Consider the following 21,830-nt stretch of genomic DNA (forward strand, 5'->3'; position numbering starts at 1 on the left):
AATCGAATCTGCCGTACCATATTACGGGTCTGAGAAAACACAATCTTCCTCGCTAAATAAAAAGGTACTTGCTTAACAGCATGAAGATTCGATTTAGAGTTGCTTTATTAAAAAAAGCACCACAGTCGGCGCATAAGCTTATAGACGAATGACGAAATCCACACATTCTTCGACTTCTCGCAAAGGATTCCGAGTGGTTCGGTTGATGAACGAGTACGGCGAGTATCATCCAGATCCTTGCTACATTTCAACGGTCGTCCAAATTCCTATTTCGTCTCGGCGTGCCTTGAAAAATTACAGAGAAAGTCAGAAAAAGTCCCAATGTCCATGCCCGGTAACCAAACCAGAAACGGAAATCGGAAATTTAAAAATTTGTAGCAACGCGAAATTTCGTCCACGACAGGATTGCGACACAGTTTATTTACTTTGAAATCACTGCTTCTTGTAATTGAGTAGAAATTTACATTACTTCTGCTATAAAACAAACGATTACTTTGAGTTGACCCCTCTGATGATATACCGCACATAGAAGCAGTTCTCAAATACCGCACATATATGCAGTTCTCAAATTTGGTCAAAATTCAAAATCAATTCAATTTGGGATGCTTCATCCCTATAAATAATGGGCAAGCGCCCTTCTTGCACCTTGGAATTTAGATATCAAAGTCTAATACATTTGGCAGGCTGGAAGGAAACTTGCTGCGGACCGACGTTCGAGAACCACTGATATATGCTATACAATGGGTTAAGATTAACAAAATCACAGTATCAGTAACATTTAGCTTGGATTTGACGACCTGCAATACCCCAACTTAGTCAATTCAATAAATTACTGCAACTTATGCAACCGACGATGGCAACTGTGACCACTTTTGGACATCACCAATCCACTGGGACACAGTGAACACCGACGACATAACATCAGAATCGATGATTTGTGTCTGCACCCCCAGGAGCAATACATGCAAAAAAGCAGCAGCGGCAAAAATGGTTATAAATTTTGGGATTTCAGCCTTGTAACATTGCGTATTTATGGCATTACTTCATCAACAAAATATTTTCCTCATCACATCCGGCTAACCGCAGCGTCACGAAATGGTACCTTCATCTCCTGTCTTGTCCTTGTTAGTTTCGCGCGCCTTCATTCTCGTGATGAAGCCCTGGCTTTTCGACTTGCGAAAACTCTCGTAGGGATCGCCGGTCGGCATTCCCAGTCCCTTGAACTGGTCGTACTTGTCCCGCACTTCGGCGTGGTCGATCGGGTTCTGGACGAAAAGTGAGAGAATGATGCGAGCGATATAGACTAGACGCGTTTATCGCAAGACAGATGACGCGTGCGAGATAGAATGTATCAGAGCGGCAAGACTTACAGGTGCCAGAGATTAGAACTAACGAAACAAAGCCTCGAGAACTTGTCAGTTCTGAGAAAGTGCATGAGACAGGGTTGTAACCAAGTCACAAGGTTCCGAGTCACAAGTCAATTTGACTTTTGCAGTTTTGACTCGAGTCATTTTCAATTCACCACCGAGTCAAGCTCGAGTCCAAGTCGTAGTGTTTACTGTTCGGTAGAGTTCAAATCAGGCTTAGCAGAATAGTCTAAAATCCCCCGGAGATGGACATGGACAGTTTAATATAGGTATTTGGCGTCTAGTTAGTTCATTACGGCTATGACCAGGAATGCGACCGTGATTAGCAAAAAGGTTGCCCAAATGCCCACCTCTGCTCTAGAGTGATATTGAGCACCTCGGATTCATAATATACTCGTTTTTTCTCACTCTAAACATATTTATTCAAACAGATGAAGACAAGTTTCTGCACCTATTTTTCAATTGTCGCTCCTCATATACGAGACTTGAATATGTCATATAGAAGGTGACGAGTCAAATGACTTGGTCGAGTCATGAGTAATGACTAGAGTCTGGTCATTTTCCATTTTTAAGAAAACGAAAAATTGCGACGAGTCATTACAACCCTGGTGTGACGTGTTCCTAACGTTATGCATAGATATATTTGCAACCAGCATGAAGTCAGATTCCAAACTAGCATGTGGTCTCAATACTTTTGCGCACAAGCGGCAGTGGCCAGTAAAGAGGCAGGTTATGCCTGCCCACACCACTTTACATTAAGAGTTGATTTATCAATGAGAATTGTAGTTCCGATACTTTCTTGCCAAAGTAGAACCCTCAACAGGTGGCATCCTACCTTACGAACATGGAGTACAAAGCAGCGCAATGCGCACGTTGGTGGAAACAAAATTTATGTTAAGTGATCAACATTGTCGCTGTCCAAATTTTCTTTAATGTGGTGTAGAGATCTGTTAATATTTTTGCTCGTTCAAACAGTGCATATTTCAACTTTACAAATCACTCATAATCTTATGACGACATAATGAGTGAGGAAAATTAGGTAGTTTATGAAGGCTAATGCCTCCTTATTCATCCCTTATCTCAATATTCCCTCATGCCTTCACCAATTGGGACTTATAAATAACATATGGTGATAAGGGGTATCCCACTGTTAGTGTCAGCAATTGACAGCAAACATTAAGCATGTTACCGTGATTTATTGCCGATTTCAAATATATTACTGTTCTTTAAAAGATAAATTTTCCCTTTCTTATGGATGTATTGTCGTAATTTACGATATCCCATATTCAGCAGGCGCATCTTTAGGAGTATGTGATAAGTTTTTGAAGTAGCTTACACCCGATTACAATCTTTCAGCTCATTGCCTACCCATTGTTTCATATTTTGGCAAACTCTTAATTTATTAATCGTCTCATTCCATTTTAAAAAGCCATCAGGCCGGTCATAAGGAATATAGTTGACGAAACACTTTGACACAGATGAAGCAGCCACTTTCCAGAGCTCTAAATATCACATTTTCCACTGTCCAAAGTTACCCCGTTTTGATAAAATTTGGTGGGGTAACTTTGGACATCACATTTTCTTGTATTGATCTAAGGGTGAGCCCACTGAGATTTTTGCCATGGATTAAGACTACTTAGAGGTATCTGCTGCCAAGTTTTGAATCTATGACTCACATGCTATCTATGTTTGGTTGAAAGAAGTTTAATGACCATCAATTTTGATGAAATTGACCCCCGCCATTAATTTATCAATGTTGGGTTAAGTTTATCTGGTCGTGAAATGAATCCACCTTTTATAGACACTACTTGTGGTACTGTTGCCTCATGAAAAAGAATTGGACATCCAGCGGCAACCCTTTTCCAACAATAACCATTTAAATCTTTTCCTGCTTAATGTCCAAAGTTACCCTTAAGTCCAAAGTTACCCTGGTTTACGGTACTCGATTCCGAATCAAATCACTCAGGCACTCGATTTCGCCCAGCCCTAATAATAACAGCCCCGGCATCATGGTGACAAAACATATTTTCGAACATTACTCTTGACAGTAAACCCGACAATGCACACCTCTCGCCCTTGTTCTTTCGCGCCGAGGCCAGCACCTCCCCACCCCATTCTCTTTAACATCTGAGCTCCCCGGTTCTCATCGCCGAGTCGCTGCTCGTTGTCTTGCGGCATCAAGCCTGTTCTACCGGCGAAACTCCTGCAGAAATAAACGGATTAGCAAGGCACAGGCGGGGTACAACCCATTTATCGCTGACGTACGGAGGCGTCGTAGATCTGCCCCTTGACCGCGACCGTCCATCTCGTTCTGGCGTACGCGATCTGTGTCGCGGAGATCTGCTTGTCGACCTGTCACAAAATGCAAAACTCAAAATTATCTTGGCTAGGCACAAATTTACCGGAATGCCAATAAATTGTAAATTGCCATAATACAGGTAATAAACGAACTAAGACAGACAGAAGTAGAGAATGAACTTGCTGCCAGTATTTGGAAATTTAAGAAGACAGTCTGGGGTAACAAGGAGTAGATTCGATTTAGTCGATATAATCAATTACAACACAGAAGAAATTACAGATTTGTCACAGCAATAATTTATTGAGGTAATAGAACTGCATATATGTGCACTTTCAGACCAATTATCCACAGATCGTAAGTGGGCAGTAAGTAGCAATGTTCCCTCCAAGCTGCACACGTGCGCAATGCAGACGGTGTCCGGTCAATACCGAGAAAACCATTACCGAGAATGCCATTACCGAGAATGGACACCACCGAGAATGGACATTACCGAGAATGGACGCCATCGAGAATGGACATTACCGAGAATGGACACCACCGAGAATGGACATTACCGAGAATGCAATATATGCAATGCAGGCATGTTATGCATATGCACAGGTCGTGTGTGTGCACCACGGCGTCACCACGTTCGGTATCGATGCTCAGGTATAAATTTCTCGACAACGTCAGTCCCAGTAAGCTATATTCTTGACATTGGCCATTCTTGGTAATGTCCATTCTCGGTGGTGTCCATTCTCGGTAATGACCATTCTCGGTAATGTCCATTCTCGGTAATGGCATTCTCGGTAATGGTTTTCTCAGTATTGGTATAGAACCAATGCAGACACGGTCTCTGCGCACACGAGAAAGCCGAAGTGAAGACCTATTTTTTAGTCAACACCACAAAATTAACGAGAAAAGTGGGTAATTCGGCAGTCCGACCAAGGTGATTACCTTTTTTTTTACAATCCGACACCTGCCTACTTCAAACGACTAACTTAGTAGGTTAACTTGTGTAGCCCAGCGAACTGGCCTCCTCATTCTGCTACAGAGATGGGCTTGGATTTGATGAAACTAGACTTAAAGATTTTGGTCGGATTGAAAATTTACCCCGGACGCGTAATTTCAAATAAGCTACAATTTTGTTTAAATAAATTTCAGTCATCACCAGATATGGACACGATATCACAAGGTATCTGAATTTGGGCTTGAATAGCAAAATCCGCGGCGGGATTTGGAGTGAAAATATTGAAGCATCTCATATCTCTACCATGAGAATGGACGAAGTATCACCACAAGTTCTTTGTAAAGTCAAAAGAGGATATATGAAATCGCGCAAACTGAACCAAAGTGATGCCCTAACCTGGATGAACGTGACCTTGATCGTGACCGTGACCGACTCCTTGATTTGGACCGGGACGTCGACCTCGAGTAGGATCTGTTCCTTGAACGCGATCTGAAAAATACAAAACACGTTATTCAGGATTATTAAAAACATTGCGCTCTCGAGATCAGAGCAGTTCGATCTAAAAGTTCAGAGAGATAGAATGTGAAGCATTGACAGGTGTGCTTAAAGAAATGGGTGTCGGTACTCGAGAGTGTATATTTCTGCTCAATTACAAGTGAAAACAGAAAATGAACGTCCGGAAACTAGCAGAGTAAGAAATTGCATCGGCCTTTTCATGCTTTTAGAAATCAATCGGGGTCTGGCTACTCTCGAAATTGCAGGGCGCGTCCTCGCGACTAACACAAAATGACACTACAAATAGATGCAAGTTTCAAATGTACTCAGTTACTGTGGTACGGGGGCTATTTTGTCAAGTCGTTATGACAATGTCTCCCATAGAAGTTATGTAAGCGTATCCCATACCTACTTTCCATTTCAGAAAATATAAAGAGTATAAAGCAGTTTTGAATGAAATATCCAAGGACTAAAAAGTACTTAGTTCTACCAAAAAACTCCAATATAAGCAGGGTTGCCAGATTGGCCCTTGTGAGAGCCAGTTGGCCCAAAAAATTAATTTGGCCCCTTGACCCTTAATTTTCAATATTTGGCTCTTTTTGGAAGCAGTTCAGACTTACATGAAACTAGCTATTCACATAAATGTATCTCTCAAATTGAGCTGACAATGTTTATTAGGGTTGTCCATAATTTGGAAAATCTTTAAAATGCTACGTAGATGATTGATAAAAAAAACGACAATGGGCCAAAAAGAAGCTCACGGGAAAGCCGTTAAGATTTCGTGCAAAGCGTTTGAAAGTTGCTGCCGAAGAATGGGCGTGCCACCGACCATAGAACGGCGAGAAGACTAGTAATCCCGAAACAACGGCTCTTGATTAGCTAATAGGCTATGCTTCGATGATCACGACAGCAGCAGCTTTATGATTAGGTGATCAAGGAGTCTGGTGCCGGCGGTGATTGTGAAAGCGCGCTGTAGGTAGGTTGGCAGATAATGATTTGGAATTAGTTCAGGGCATGTTGAGGTACGAAATAAATGATAAACAAATGCTGCTGCCGAGATCATTGAAGCATAGCCTATTAGCCAATCAAGAGCCGTGGTTTTGTGATTACTAGTCTTGTCGCCGTTCTATGGTTGGTGGCACGCCCATTCTTCGGCAGCTACTTTGAAACGCTTCACACGAAATCTTGACGGCTTTCCTGTGAGCTACTTTTTAAAACATTGTTTTTTTTTATCGATAATCTATAGAATAAGTCATAACAATGGAGCATTTTAAAGATTTTCCAAATTATGGACAACCCTAACGTTTATGCCAATGTCAAAGATTCGAGTGGAAACACTGTAGAAGATGAAGATTTGAAATTGTTTTTGTAGAATGTAGACTGTGTTGGAATTGTAAATACAGATTTGTGAACAGGTGGACGAAAAAGCATCGAACATGGGCGGAAGCCAATAGCAGAAAAAGTTTGAAGAAGAGTACCCTTATAGTACTTAATGATTGAAAGAAATTTCAAAGAAAAAAACTTTAACATAACCGGAGAGTTTTTTAGTGAAAAACCTAAAAAAGCATAGAGTTGGATAACTTTCAACTGTAAAGAAACTATTCTCTCAATTTTTATTTAAAATTCATAAAATTTAATCAACTCTCATATTATAGCACAAAAAGTTTTATTTTACGATTTTCTAGTCAGTTGGAAAAGGCTTGAAATAATAGCAGTTATTGTACTTGGATCGAGACTACTTGTAGGTAGTGGATTTGGTGTCCCACAACAGAATCAACAATATAAAACTGGAATACAGGTGATTGACAGAAGGTCTATGGGTAACGTTGCAACGTTATTGCAGAATTTGGCCCTTTTAGGCCCTTATCGGCACTGCTTGGCCCTTTTTCTCAAAACCTGTCTGGCAACCCTGAATATGAGGGGAGGTACCATCTGCAATCTGCATACTCGAGTGCTCCAAAGAAGCAGTATCTCGTTACTGACCACCTCTGAGCATCAATAATACAATGATCAAACCTTGATCGTGATCTTGATCTTGATCTGGACTTTGATCTTGATCGCGACCTCGAACGGGATTTCGACCTAGATCTGGACCTGAGAAAAGCAGTGGCTCCGGAGAAATTGACTTTTGAATATCCCGAAATCAACCTACCTGGATTTTTGTCCTTCCTTGCGCCGCCTGGCGCGCACTTTCGCTCGGTAGAACTCGAAAAGACCGTTGCGTTCCCAGCCGTCACTGCAAACAGACAGATAACGGTCACATGACGTCGACTCAAGCCACAGGCACAATCAGAAAGTCAAAAATTTCTTAACAATGTGAATCGGGAATAATTATTACCAAGCTAATTCTTCACTAAATATTCTCTACTACTCGGTGCAAATCAGAGAATCGCCGTGAAATACACTAGACACACGCACTTTATTGGGCATCCTAAACTACTTCAAGCGGAAAAAGCACAAAATAATAAGACTCAGGCAGATATTGACAGGTGGTTCGGGCGATGCGTGCATGCTTCTATTATCATGCGGACCATCATGCATGCCACAAAATACACCATCACGTCGTGCCTGAGGCTATTTCATACACAAGATTGATACAAAACTTCTCAGTGAACACAAGACAAAGAGCGAAGGCGGGCTACTTCCGTTTTCAAAATCTCTACCAATCGAGGACCACCGCGGTCGTCGGCACCACACAACACAGTTGAGCAGATTTGATAAGTGCAACCTAAATTCTGTTTCGTATTTGTGATTCCAAGACCAAATCTCATCAAAAATGTATGCCTCACGTCTAAACCCAACTCCAGTTTAAAAATTATAATCACAAGTTCACCTACGATCTAAATACATCTAAATCTTAAAATGTGTTTTAAATATCTCGCGACAAAATGTCCACAAGTACGAAAAGACATCTCACACGTCACGCGGTCTTTCATGAGACGGGGGCCCGTAAAACGCTTCCACGGCGGCCAGCAGTCTGGCGGAAGGCGGTATGGGCGCGGGCAGCCTGATCAGCTTCGGGTTGAGCGCGAGGTAATCGCAGTCTTCAAGCTGTCGATAAAATCGTCAAAAATTCACGCGTCGAAGCATCATGACTCGACTCGAGTCTGACTCGAGTCATGATTTTCTAGTGACTCGACTCGAACCAAGTCATATGACTCGAGACTCAGACGGCCAAGACCGACATTTCATTGTAATTTTCAAGAATAGTAAAGCAACCACACCATTGGGATTTCGTCTTTTGATACTGGTACTTGAAAATGCGACCAGAAACTGCTAAAAGTGAGGAAAATCAGTATTTTACAAATGCGAACCATTCGATATCACCAAAAACAGTTATAAAAACTGGATTTAACAAGACTTTAACAGGAAACTGAGCACTGAGCAGTCGACACAATGACTTGGACTCGGACTCGAGTCATAATACCATGACTCGGACTCGACGCTCTAATCAGTGGCTTGGACTTGACTCGGTGGTGAATTGAAAATGACTCGACTTGACTCGAGTCAAAACTATAAAAGTCAGATTGACTTGCGACTCGGAGCCCTGTGACTTGGTTACAACCCTGGTGGTCAGTCGCAAGTACCCAAGAGCCTACCGCACTTACTCACACAACCAGTTATGTTTAGAGGTAACTTCCACTTTCACTGGAAAGTTTTTCAGGCAAAACTACATTTTGCACTTTGAATTTTTATTTCTATTTTTTAATTAAAGTAGTTCCGACTATCCGACACGTATTGGAAATCGCACTTGTACATCTGATTGAGCAAAAATTTCCAGTGTTCCTTCCAGGATTGTAACCAAGACACAAGTTCCTGAGTCAGAAGTCAATTCTACTTTTATAGTAGTCGAGTCAAGTCGAGTCATTCACAAATACCCACCGAGTCAAGTCCGAGTCATTCTGCTCACTGTTCATTTGAGTTCTGAATTCATTTTACCAACACCAGTACACTGATAGACAAAATATCAATAATGTGGTAGCTACAACAAGTTGCAACAAATGCGTTTCTTGACCGGCCATGGTTAAGTCATATGACTTGGTCGAGTCACGCATAATGACTCGAGTAGAAGTCGAGTCATTACACAAATTGCCTCAAGTCGAGTCGAGTCATCAAAACATCGCGACTCGAGTCATTACAGCCCTGGTTACTTGTACTTGAGTGGCAATGCTGACTAGTGACTACTATGGCGCACCTTCACCAGCGGGCACATCAGCCCGGCGGGCAGATCGTAGTAAGGCACCGTCGGTATCAGAGCCGGGTCTGGCTCCATGCGAGGACGCGGGCCCCGTGGTCTTGGACCACGTGGGCCCCGAGGACCGCCCCACGGCCCATCCTGCCACGGGCCGCCCATTCGAGGGCCTCTCGGGCCTTGATTCCACGGCGCTGGCGGGCCAAAGTCGTCTTCGATCCACTCTGGCTCCTGCCACTCGGACGGGTCTCGCGAATGGCTGTAATCGATAACTTGCGGTCTGAATGCGAAAAAGTTCTTCTTACAGATGCATTTGATGTAAAGATAGGAGGGCCGCGTGAGACAGAGCTGGACCTCTAAAGAATTTTCTTCCAAATTAGGAGTATGTGTATTAAGCGATCTCTTCGCCCCAATTATTCGAAATTTTATGCCGGCGCCGTCATTTGTGGTGATACTATTGATATCAATGCTCTTTCTAATTCTCTACTAGTTGCTGATGATTACCCCTGACGAGTGCCAGTCGAAAATATTCGGGTTCATTTCAATGGAAATACAATAATCAATTGTATCTTGTATTGAAACTCATTACCCCCAAGAAGCTCTTCAAATGAAGTTAAGTTCATATCAAATTACTTTTTGAAAATTTCATTTTCGACTTCTACTTAATGTAGTTTTGACATATCTTGGAAATTGCAACATCTGCTTGAAATTTATGGCGTTACTTCTACTTCTGTGTCAAAATCACATTACCAGAGCGAACTTACTTGTCGTTGTAAGTGTCGTTGCCGTAATCATACCCGGCCCTGTTTTCGTCTTCGTTGTAGTTGTCGGCCCAAGGCGGCAGTTCTTGATTGCCTTAAAAAACACGGTTTTCGAATTCTCGACCCAAATCGGGGTCCGGTATTGCTCGGGACTTTCATGTGGGTGTAGCCGACAGGAATTAGACTGTATTATATCGTGTGGAGAGTCGAATGACGCGATTAATCACAGCGGCAATAGGTTTAGGGACACTCGTGAAATTTAATTGAGTGGAGCTCATCAAGTGAAGTGCCAATGATGTAATCGTTGCGACACTGGAAAAATTATAAAATATCACCGTCAAATGCCAATGATTAAGTTTGAGAAACATCACTGGCTGGTAAAATACCTCCTCTAGAATTGTAATTATACGCGATTTGATACGCAGTATCGCCATACCCGAACAACGGTTAACCGAGACAAAACAGAACATAAAATCCGTCGCATACTTATCGAAATACCTTTTGCAGCCTCCTGAACAAGAAAGGAACAACAGACACTTAGTCGCATACGGAAGAAATGAAAAAGATCACAGCACAGCGACATAACAACATCAACAAACGTTCTCAAAAACACCCAAAAACGTGAAGATTAAAGTTGGCAGCAAATTGAAATTTGGGCATTGTAACGTCATGTTTTCATTAAGTCATTGTTGAAACAAAATAGCCCCAATCTTCAAATTTTCATGCCTATGAACCGCGATACTTGACCTAATAAGCTCATTGCTCAATGGTATCAAAAATTGGTTCCACACTTTCACTTATGGCAAAAATTTCAAACCATATTGTCTATAAAATTAGGTAAAGGACTGCACAGTACGAATTTCGTTTACCTGTTCCTCCAGTTTCGCCCTGTCTTGTCTCTTTTTCTCAATCTCTCTCCTTTTGTCCTCGACAAGCTTCGAGACGTGGTTCGCGTACTCGTTGTGCTGCTGCTCGTAGCTGTCGTACTGCTCCTGGATTTCACGCTGGACTTTTTGCACTTCCTTGGCGTGCTCGATAATCAAGCCGGCCTGCGTTAGGAAATAATCGTGTTACCGCCAGCAAAATCTCCTCACAACGCCAAAGTTTGAAACTAGTTTGTAACTAGCATCGGCACCTGATACTCGGAAAGAGAATTTTCGGGGTCTTTCAACTTGGCCAGCAGATCTTCCTTGAAGTACTTAAATTTCTGCCAGAGGCCGAGCAGTTTCGATAATCTCTCCTTTTCGTCTTTAGTCGCATCTGAAATAGCGCGGCCATGCAAGAACGAAGTTGTGTCTACACAAGGTCTGGAGTCTAACGTGACGAAAGCGGACACAGCACCCTTCGTTGAGAGTTCAAGAAAGAAAAATCAAAGGCCAGAGAGCTCTTACCACAACTCTCCGGAATCATGCCAGAAACAGCGAAGTGGCAGTTCTTTCCGAAACCAGACAATCAAAATCAAGTCAGCAGATTTCAACAAGATTTCACATAGCAGAAACTTCAATACAACCCCATAACGTGTAGTATCGAAAAGGCAACAGTAAATTTCTCAAATTAAAGTTTCCGTTACGTGCTTTCGAGTTGCACAGATTCATCGGAATTACATTTCGAGTGTTGGTTTCCGGTGGCGTTTGTCGACTACTGTGGTCTTTTATACCGTGTCAATTTTCTTCATTTCAATTCCGTATCTGCCGACTTGAAGCACGGCCCAATTCTAGGCTTTTATAAGACACCGCTTACACGGATGAGATGTTAGGTGTTTCATTTCGATTTTGATTGTTCACCGGTCGGGAAATCGGTGAACAGGTCCAACCCACAGCCCACCGGTCAAATATCACGAACATGAAGCAGCTACGAGGTAACATCGTCAACCCCTGGTCAATGTCCGATGTATCAAACACTCCCCCTTGATCAATCCACCCTCACTTAAATCAACGAATGAGTCGGACATACTTGCGCTCGCCATACAGAAAATCGGCAGTATCACCGATTGTAGCGCCGTGGAGAGATCCTCCAAGTTCTTGCGCGACGAATGATGCAGAACGTCGTTGATGAGGTAAACTATATGCAATTGATGCTCAAACTTTGTTCTCACATTTTCACTCTGGCAAGTAAAGTAAAATATTATTTTGTACGTGTGCACTGTGCATCTGTCAGTGCATCTGTAGGGTGTCAAGACAAAATATGTTCTTGGCACATAAGATCGAGAGCAGCATATTTCAGATGTCTTTAGAAATTCAACAATCGACAGCTATCAACTAGATACATTGAATTGAGCACTGAAAATTTTAAACCCTAATATTCGGTATTGTTCCACGATTTGTTGCGACTTTGGAATCAATATTAAATAATAATAACTAATAACTTTCACTGCATAATATGAATGATGCCGAAGTCACAAAAAGGTACTATTCAGCTTATCGCATATTGATATCATATATATTTTATATGTTACCGCTGAAGACCCCAGCACAAAAATATGAGTGAAAATGGCATCCTTACCTCTTCCAGCGACGATTTCTCAGCTTCCAAAACCCTTTTCAAAAGATGGAACCCGATAACTTCGCAGTGTTCCTTCGTTTTTGCGTGGGTTAAAATCCACAGTTTACCAGCCTTAATAGAATACAACGCAGTCAAAGCCATCACACGTCTACGTGCTATAAGAAGTAGGTTACCGATATGGAGTCTTTTGTGCACGTGTTGATGATCGGCTGAAGCACGGCGTCAAAGTCGGAGGTCATGATTCCGGTGTCGGAGGCCAATTCGCGGAGTTTGGCATCTTGAGCGTTCTGTATCGCAACCTCGATCTTTTCTTGCTGCTGCGACATCAAAACCTGCCGAAATAAGCGACGATTCGCATATCAATAAATATCATTCTTAGGAAAATACAAGCAAGATTCGCAGCATTAGTCGGTTCGTTCTGACGCCCACATCAATCCGCAAATATTAAAAAGAAAAATCACCAGAATTGCAACAGCGAAAGACCACTATTACAAGTTCACTGACCCCATCTATATACCGTCTCTTTCATCAAGTAGCATTGCACCATATAATAACAGTATGTCCGGTTTACTCAGCAGCATATAAATGAAAAATATTTGAAGAGCGTCTTGGAGGTACAGAGCTTCAATATCCAATTCACCATTATATTCATATTGAAATGAACTCGAATATTTTCGGTTGACACTCGTCAGGGGTAATCGTCAGCAACGAGTAGAAAATTGGAAAGAACATTGTACATCAACAATAGCGATACAAGCAGAAAATATCCGGGCTCATTTCAATATGAATATACGCAAAGCAAAAACACAACACAAATTTACCTAATCAACTTTTCATTTATGAATAACGTTAGCCTAACATTAACCTTATATACTTTTCAGTAGTCTTTTTTCAACACATTGGCATGAAAATACAGGACACATTCTCAGTGTTAATTTCCTTTCAACATTATTCTAGATACAATCGCTGCTTATTTTACCTACAGGATTACTCATATATTTTCCAGAATATAATGATAGAATAGCAAACATTAATAGAGTCTACAGCACAGAGCATCTATCTAATGAAGCAAGGACAGAGATGTATTAGAGTAGACTAATAAATTTGATGTACTCCATTACCAACAACATCACTGTAAAACAGATGATGAATAATGCATGCAGGACGATTACTTGCCAAAATTCCAGCAAAAACAATCTCTCAGCAAAACAAAATACACGAATTTGATGTATCAAATACATAACCAACTTACTTCATACTGCTGCTTCAAATTACTGCTACTTTCGTCGATTTTCGTCCGTGCATTTTCTTCTTCTTTGGCTAGTTCTTCGTCTTCTTCCTCTGCCAAAGACTTGGCCAAATCACCATTACTGCTGTTGAAATTGTTTTCCGGTAGAACATTGCCAGGCTGATTGAATTGCGTCGGCGGCATCAGTCCGGATTCGAATGGCTGAAACTGATTTTGTTGCCCCGGCGGAAACTGTCCCTGCGGCGGCATATTCGGGGGCGGTTGTTGAAACATAAAATTCCTGGGTCCCAATTGCTGGTGACTTGGTGGCATGTCTAAAAGATTTGGTGTTAGATCGATGATTCGATATCTACGAAGCAGTAAATTCAACTTTAAACACTTACTGGGCCCAGAGTTCTGATTATTACTAGGAGGTGGGCCTTGGAACATTTGCCCAGGAGGTTGCCCCATACTTGGGTGCATATTTGGCCCTGGTCCAGGCGGCCTGAACCTCTGCATGTTCATTGGTGGGCGACTCATCGGTGGATTTTGCCATGGCGGCATATTGGGCATAGGCTAAAAAGAGAATTATTATTTTATCGAACAGTCGTGTTCAAAGTCTCAAGGCCATGAGTTTTCAAACATACCATTCTCCCTCCCATTTGAGGCGGGCGGGCAAATTGACTCATCAGTGAAGGCGGCATAGGAGGTCCTTTACCACTTTGTTGAGGGTTGCCGGGTTGTTGCCAAGGTGCGTTTTGCAGCGAATGCTGTATCATGTTGTCCTGGACTTGTTGCTGACCGAATACTAGAAGACAATGATGATATAGATGTATAATATAATAGATAATCATCGACAGCGATCAAATATGCTGATATTATACCAGTAGAGTTTTGGGAAACGCAGGCACTGAACGCGATTAAAATGAGCTCATTTTGAAATTTGGAATAAGACATGATTTGTCACTCTCACAGATGTGGTGGTCACTACTTGAAATTGGCAAATGGTATGCCAGTATTTGAATAAATTATTTCAACTTATGTTATCGTCAGCGTTGGGATCAAGTCACTACCTTCGAGTCACAAGTGATCGCTCATTTTGACTCGAGTCAAGACAAGTCACTCGATTTTTGGAGGTGACTAGAGTCAAGCCAAGTCACGAGTCAAGTCACAATTCAAGTCAAGTTGTCTTTTCGAAGTGCGAGGCATGATTAAGTCGTCGCATTTTGCTACCTGCTTGAAATTCTGACTGAGTGCCATTTATTTTACGAGGGGTGAATATAGAGTTAAATATATATGCAAAAAGGCGTTGTTTAGCTCACGAATGCGTGGTACTGCTAAACTAGACTTAACTGTTTTATAACCTCAGACTTTAATTATCTGTCAAAATAAAGAATAGAATACGAAATCTTAGATAGTGGAAGCAAATTGATATGATGCATTACCCAACTAGTAATATAAACTTGTAAACTATATTCAAATTCGATTAGGATCATACAAGAGATATGATTAAGGTGATCAGCTAGCACCAAAGACCAGTCTATAGTAAAGACATAGATAACTTGCTATTATATTATACTTTACTACTGTATTTCTGAATCGCCAAGTCAAGTCAAGTCATTTTTGCAAAGTGACTCAAGTCATCCCAACACTGGTTATCGTAGGATTAAAAGTGTGCCTTTCTATTCTACTTTGTAACGTCAGTTATTTAAACCCCCTTTTGCTCTTAATCACGCTCATCACCCGACTCACCCATCATTACTAAAATTCCCATGGGGACAGGACATTCGATAATATAGGCTATCGCTAATGCCTGTCAGTTTCTTTCATTTTCACTCAGAAAATATGTCGTATGCAACTAGATCGTCAATAATCAGAAATTAAACTTCAGGTTCGACAAAATTGTCTGAGCAGCCTTGAGAAGAAAGATTGCTATACATAGTCACAATGAAAGTAACAGATTCATATGACAACAACCACTTACTTTGTCGTTCAGTATTCAGCTTATATTGATAATAATTGAAATGGTCCCCTCCGAAGAGAAACGAGAATTTAGGATTTTGTTGCTGCTTGTCCTTCGTCATCTTTTCGAACTCCATGCCGTTTCTAGCAACGAAATTGGCCAATTTGTCAATGATGTTCTTCGTCTCCAGATCTAAAAAAACAGAATTCCGTGATTAGGCAATCGACAATCTATTCAGAAGCTCAAATTTTTAGTAGCGAGCTAACGACGACCGATTATCCATGATTTTCATAGCACGCAGCACTTTAGATACTGCATAGGTTGGAGAAAAGCGAGAATATATTATGATAAAATAACAGTTTGCGTAATACAGTTAGTGGTAAGAATAGGAAATGGTCGAAGAGTAGAGGACGGTAGCTAAAAATATGCACAAATAAATATTATTTCAGGTTCTTTGTTTATTATACCTGTCGATGAACTACAGGCCAATACCAGCAACATTAGGACACAAGAATAAATTCAGAAGTAACATCCAATTGATGAACAGATCATATAAAAAGCACTTACCATCGGGAGGTGGCGGAATATCCATGATTTTCAGATTTATCGCATACAAATATAGCCAGAATTGGCATCAAACGGTGTTGACTTCGTCTTTATTTAAGGTTTCAGCCTATATAATCTTTGATGCATAAAATGATGGAAAAATGTCATGATCGGATTGAAGCAATAAATTGCGTACAATATATTTATCAAGTCCTCAAACCTCCATATATTGGAACACAAGTTAATTAAACGGAACGAAGTGGGTCTATACAATTGTTTCTTAACATTTGACTGGAATTCTAAAGCGGGTTATCAACTTCAGTATAGAGCCTTCGCATACATGACTACTCAACTGACTAGTTTGACATGCACTGCCTGTCCCTGACTATACTGTGATTAGCCACAAATATCACATTTACGATACGAGAGGCGCATTCCTTCCATCCTTCATTACCGGCAAAAGTGCATGCATTGTGCAAATGTACATTAGTACCGCTTGGCGCTTGGAAGTGCAACGACTGCAACCACTGTATAAAATTACGACGGTAGCGATGGTAATTACGTAGGCTATCTAAAGATACACCGGACAGAACAAGGAACTGATGATATGGAAGCAGGTGAGCGACAAGGATCAAGAATATTTGAATAAATAAGGTAATCGCCGTCAATATCAATCAATCAATAAAACAGCGAAAAAACAATATAGAAAATATCGTCGATTATAGCCCAAAGCGTGTCGTTCGATATCCTCCTATCTGTTCATTACATCGCATTGTGTCGTATCGCATTGTACATTGTGTGTGACTTGTTCAGATAAAAATAATATAACCAAACGAAAATTATTATTATTAATATAGCCATAGCCCAGAAACTGGCAATGCCGATACGCCTGAAAAACGACTCGCGACGCGGCCAGCGACCAGCGGCTTCCCCACCATAAGCTTCACGACGAGATAGTTCTCCAGCAAATGCCTAAGTGTGCTCAATATCGATTCTTTAGTCGCGGAAAAGCGTTGTCGAGCCTCCCCCTCCCTTTGAAACGCAAGACCTCGTGCTTTCGAAATAACCATTATGATGCTAATATATTCAGTTGCAATTCCATAAGTCGTATTTTATCAGTGTTGCGCGAGGTCGCGAGATTCGTTCGTGCACAACGTAACGCGATGCGAGATATCGCACTGAGATTATAGAAATTAAACATGGAACGGCAACGACCGATTTTCCAGGTGCAGATGTGCCATATTGACCAACCACAACGCCGTGGACCATGGAACGATGGACATTATTTCAAGATCTGATGACGAACTGCCTAGAACTGTCAGTGACACCCAACCCATTTGCTGGATATGAAAGGATCATGGCGACCCGGAGATCTTTCATTTTAACCGGGTTTATACCTTGGTCTCCATGGTGTTCTCATGCACCAAACCCCTCACTTCCAGTTGTGCCCCGGATAGCTCTGCATAACTGGCTACGTTCATTGTCTACGTGCCTAACTCGTCAATATACATAACGCACAGAACTGCCGAAAGTTGATCATTTATTGAACAGATGGGAAATGAAAGGATTGCATGCCATGATAGAATAGCAGTCAACCATGCCTCAAGACTTGTGTGTATCCTCCCTTCAGTGTGCTAGAGGATTTGTGAATATATACGCATTGTCATTGAACCTTGTAATAACGTTTCGTTCAGACCTTGCGATCGCTAGCTGCGAAGAGAGAGACAATTGGCACTGCAGATAGAGCAGCGCAGATAGAACGTCAATCAGAAAACTATAATAGCATATTAGGAACAACAAAGGACCTAGTTCCAGATTCCTTAGAAACTACATGAAAAGTAATTCAAACAAATTAGCCTACATGCTACAGTTTTTAGATTGCGAAATTCAGACAAATTACATAACAACTGCCAAGGTACTAGTTTCCAAATAGCAAAATATAATAGCATATTAGAAACAACAAAGGACCTTGTCCCAGATGCATTAGAAACTACATAAAAAGTAATGGAGAAAAGTTACATGGTAGGAATATTCAAGATAACGGGCCCCTGAAGTTAGTGAGAAGGCATGCCACACACCACAACTGATTAGCAATATCCTTTTTTCCTTGTTTCTTCTTTACCAGTAAACCTGTGAAAAGATAAATTCATCGTCATTCTTGAGTCATTGTTGCATTTTGGAACGCAACAGTGCAAATGGGATCTTCCTTTCACAGTCCGCGGTCCCTTATCTGCATTTATATCCGATTTCCTATAAGCTATATAAAATAGGCTATAGAATTTTTAACGGTACTTTGCAAATCAACCTGTACAGATAAAACATAAAGATTATTTGTCGAATAAATTCACTACTTTATATGCGTTATGACCAACTATTTCACAGATAGGGTTATGCTATGGCCTCAAAGTCTATCTGGTTTTACTTCTTGGTCCTGTGGATATACAGCTGTCGAGTCGAGTCATCAGAAAATCATGACTAGAGTCATTGCCGCCTTGGCTGTGATACAGCTAATACCTGAGTGATACAGCTGATACTTGGGTGATACAACTGAAACAGCTGTGATACAGCTGCATATCCACAGGGCCTTACTTGTTCCCCGACTTTTGTGAGTGAAAAGTTGTCACACACCGGCACAAGAAAGCTTTGTAAAACGACTGTAAACCAGCTCGGGTTTTCGCTCTAAAACATTGTATAGTATTGATGAGTATTTTATCAATACTTATTTTGCACCAAAACGCGGAACCACCATAAAGCGAAAACGCACGGCGTTAAATAACGTAACCTACTCCAAAACAGCTACCTGCGCCTATGAAGCTCGATTCAGCTCTGGCCAACCATAGGCCAAGATGGCGGCGCCCGAGAGCAAAAATGAAAATCGTCCATTTATCGCGTCTACGAGCCCAGTTCCGCTGGCTTGACGAATCGCATCTGCAATAGGCCTGGTGCTCTCTATACCAGTGGTTCCCAAACTTTTTCGGTGTGAGGGCCAAATTTAGAATTTCAGAGTACGGTCGGGGCCGCACGAATACTACGGCTATGAAACGTACCCAAACAGTCATCATGGGTATTTCGGAGTAGTTTTATTGCCCTGGCGATATTTCAAAACAGTACACTGTTTACCGGTACGTATCTGCTGCATTGCGTGTCCATTGAGTGAATCAGCTTTTCTCGTCTAAACGCGCGAAGCGCGAGAAATTTCTTTAGTTTCATGACTGAATCGGTCAATATGATCGGGAATTGCATGTATTGCTATCAATTTTCATCTTGTCTCTGTTCACGTAATCTGATTTATCGGTAGAGCTGAGTGAGGTGTGTTTGTAAAGGTATAGGACACCTCAATCGGAATTAAACATATCCGGCGGTATACCCGTTGGCAGGAACGTAACGGCACTTCGTCGGGACCCCTGGCTCCCATAGGGTGATAAAAACTGACCCCGCATGACGTTGTTCGCGTTTGCCACGAAACTAAAGTTGTACTGTTTATTGAGACAGCGCGACGCCTGAATATTTCGATAATTCATGATAAAATCGGTGAATAAGATCGGGAATTGCGTGGTTCTCCTCTTTGCCCACGTAAACCGATTTACCGGTAGAGCTGAGTGAGAGGTGTCGTGAAACTGCAAACCCCGTAAAATTAAATATCTTCGGGCGGGCAGACCCCTAGGTATGACTTCTTCACATGATGTTATTTCGTGACATCCTGATGTCTGCTATATCAAAAAATGTAGAATTGCCCAAATCTGTACTAAACTGGAAGATCACACGATTTCAGATTGGTATTTCTTCACTGGCATATAATTTTCTTTCCTGCAGGATGGTATTTGTCTTGTGGGGTTCAGATTGCCAAGACAAGAACATTCGGCGCCAGTCATTTAGGCGCCTATATGGACAAATAAACCTATATGTATTTTGTATATATAACGAAGTTTTTGGTATTTCGAAGTTTTTGGTCAGCATAAAAGCAGTCCTGGACGGCCAAGGCTTTCTCGCTGCCGATCGTTCACACTTCTTGGAGTCACATGTTACATGGCCTAAAACTTTATATGTCTAATTGGTGCGTTGTGGTGCGGTCATGGCCAACGCTGATATGCCCATTTCTATTCAACTTGCGTATTTTTTCTTGGGGGAGAGTACCCAATAATCAAGATATGCGGCAAATTGAAATCGCGCCCAGCGCGGAAAATTTTTGAAGAAGTTGCAAAAATTTTCAAAAAAGAGTCTATAATTTATGCCAATTCACGAAATAATTTTGGGCCCCCTTCGAGTTCGGCCCCCTAAATTGGGGGTTTCTGGGTACGGCAGTTACGGCCCTGAATATAAGACTACCAATTATACTGCTTTTAGCCGACTAAGCAGTATGCATCTCGGCGTATTCAACCGCGAGTCACGTGGTGCACACCTATAGTTATTATAATGTTACCATACGTCCTCTTGTAAGATGATTTGTCCTCTTTTTTGATTGTTTTTAAAGTGTCCTCGGGGGACGCCCAAATGTCTTCTTTTTTGAGATTTTGTCTTCTTTTTTGAGGATTTTGGTTACTTACAGGGCCAAATTCGACTGATATACATTAAGTCAGCACTGTAGGAACGGTACGGCGGCTATTCCGTAGCTGGACCGGGAAGTTTTTTTTCAATGTTAAAGAAAAACTGTATTTTCCGGGAGTTGAGCCTCTTTTTCTTTTTTAGTCAAGCGACCACGAGGGAGAGATTTTCCTCCGGTTTTGTGAGTTATCAATACCCATTTATATCTATAGCTACTGCTCGTTCAACTGGAAAGTTAGGGCACATTGCATTGAAACAGCAGTGTCATAAAGTTAGCAGTCTATACTTACAACTTGCCTGCAATTCTATAATTAAAAACCACAGAGGTCAAGGCAAGCAAGAGTATTTTATAAATACATATTCTATTTTTGTCAATAATTGATTTCCTAGTATATTTTGGGGGCCGCAAGAAGGCTATCTGGGGGCCGCACTTGGGAATCACTGCTCTATACCATTTCTGGTCTACACAACCCCATCTGCATTGACCTGGCGCGCACACCATAATTTCGCTGGCTTACACAATCGCATCTGAAATACGTCTGGTATACGAAAGATATCATCGCCGGACTAAATATCGCGTCACGGGCCTAGCATGATTTAGCTAATCTATCTATCGAAAGCTTGGAGACGATGCCGTTTGATTATGCTGATTAACGACGAACTCCCTCAAACATGTGCAAGTGCATTCGTGCCCGCGTAATTGATTTCCGCTAATACTTGAACATAACCTTCAGAAAATGTGTGTCAAGGCTTGAGCTATAAAATATGAGAAAGGTTTGAATAACCTGAAATCGGTATAGAACAGATTCCATGACAAATCGGACATTTTGACTCGCGCAAATCGTCGCATAGGCTACGCATTACGTGTTGATAAGCGCGCGTATTTAATTGTTCGCGACGGACTCTTTGGCAAGCTTGTCATACACATAGTATAAGTTTGCTAATACGAGGAGATTGTACAATCGTCATTTACGCACGTACTTAAC

The 21,830-nt window shown here is 41.5% G+C and overlaps 1 protein-coding gene across 6 annotated transcripts; it reads right to left on the bottom strand.

The window, feature by feature from the left end:
* Positions 1 to 87: 87 nt before the first annotated feature.
* LOC145452754 (calcium homeostasis endoplasmic reticulum protein-like) lies at positions 88 to 16,475 on the bottom strand. Of its 6 annotated transcripts, none has more exons than XM_080330908.1 (21): positions 16,324 to 16,475; positions 15,778 to 15,948; positions 14,441 to 14,601; positions 14,198 to 14,369; positions 13,818 to 14,128; positions 12,739 to 12,897; positions 12,566 to 12,676; positions 12,017 to 12,167; positions 11,199 to 11,323; positions 10,933 to 11,112; positions 10,562 to 10,574; positions 10,067 to 10,157; positions 9,306 to 9,561; positions 8,028 to 8,161; positions 7,263 to 7,346; positions 7,127 to 7,204; positions 5,012 to 5,104; positions 3,633 to 3,719; positions 3,435 to 3,570; positions 1,103 to 1,265; positions 88 to 285 (listed from the first exon to the last, which is right to left on the bottom strand). In XM_080330908.1, the coding sequence occupies exons 1-21, from the start codon at positions 16,346 to 16,348 to the stop codon at positions 248 to 250; spliced, it is 2,739 nt and encodes a 912-aa protein (XP_080187034.1). In that variant the 5' UTR covers positions 16,349 to 16,475; the 3' UTR covers positions 88 to 247. The 6 variants fall into 6 exon arrangements, with proteins under 6 accessions (XP_080187034.1, XP_080187031.1, XP_080187033.1 ...); XM_080330905.1 differs by having other exon boundaries at positions 9,306 to 9,582; XM_080330907.1 differs by having other exon boundaries at positions 10,550 to 10,574.
* Positions 16,476 to 21,830: the final 5,355 nt, after the last annotated feature.

The sequence above is a fragment of the Botryllus schlosseri genome, chromosome 12 (genome assembly GCF_051294905.1).
Source record: "Botryllus schlosseri isolate E-star chromosome 12, Bs_hap1, whole genome shotgun sequence".
Lineage (NCBI taxonomy): Eukaryota > Metazoa > Chordata > Ascidiacea > Stolidobranchia > Styelidae > Botryllus > Botryllus schlosseri.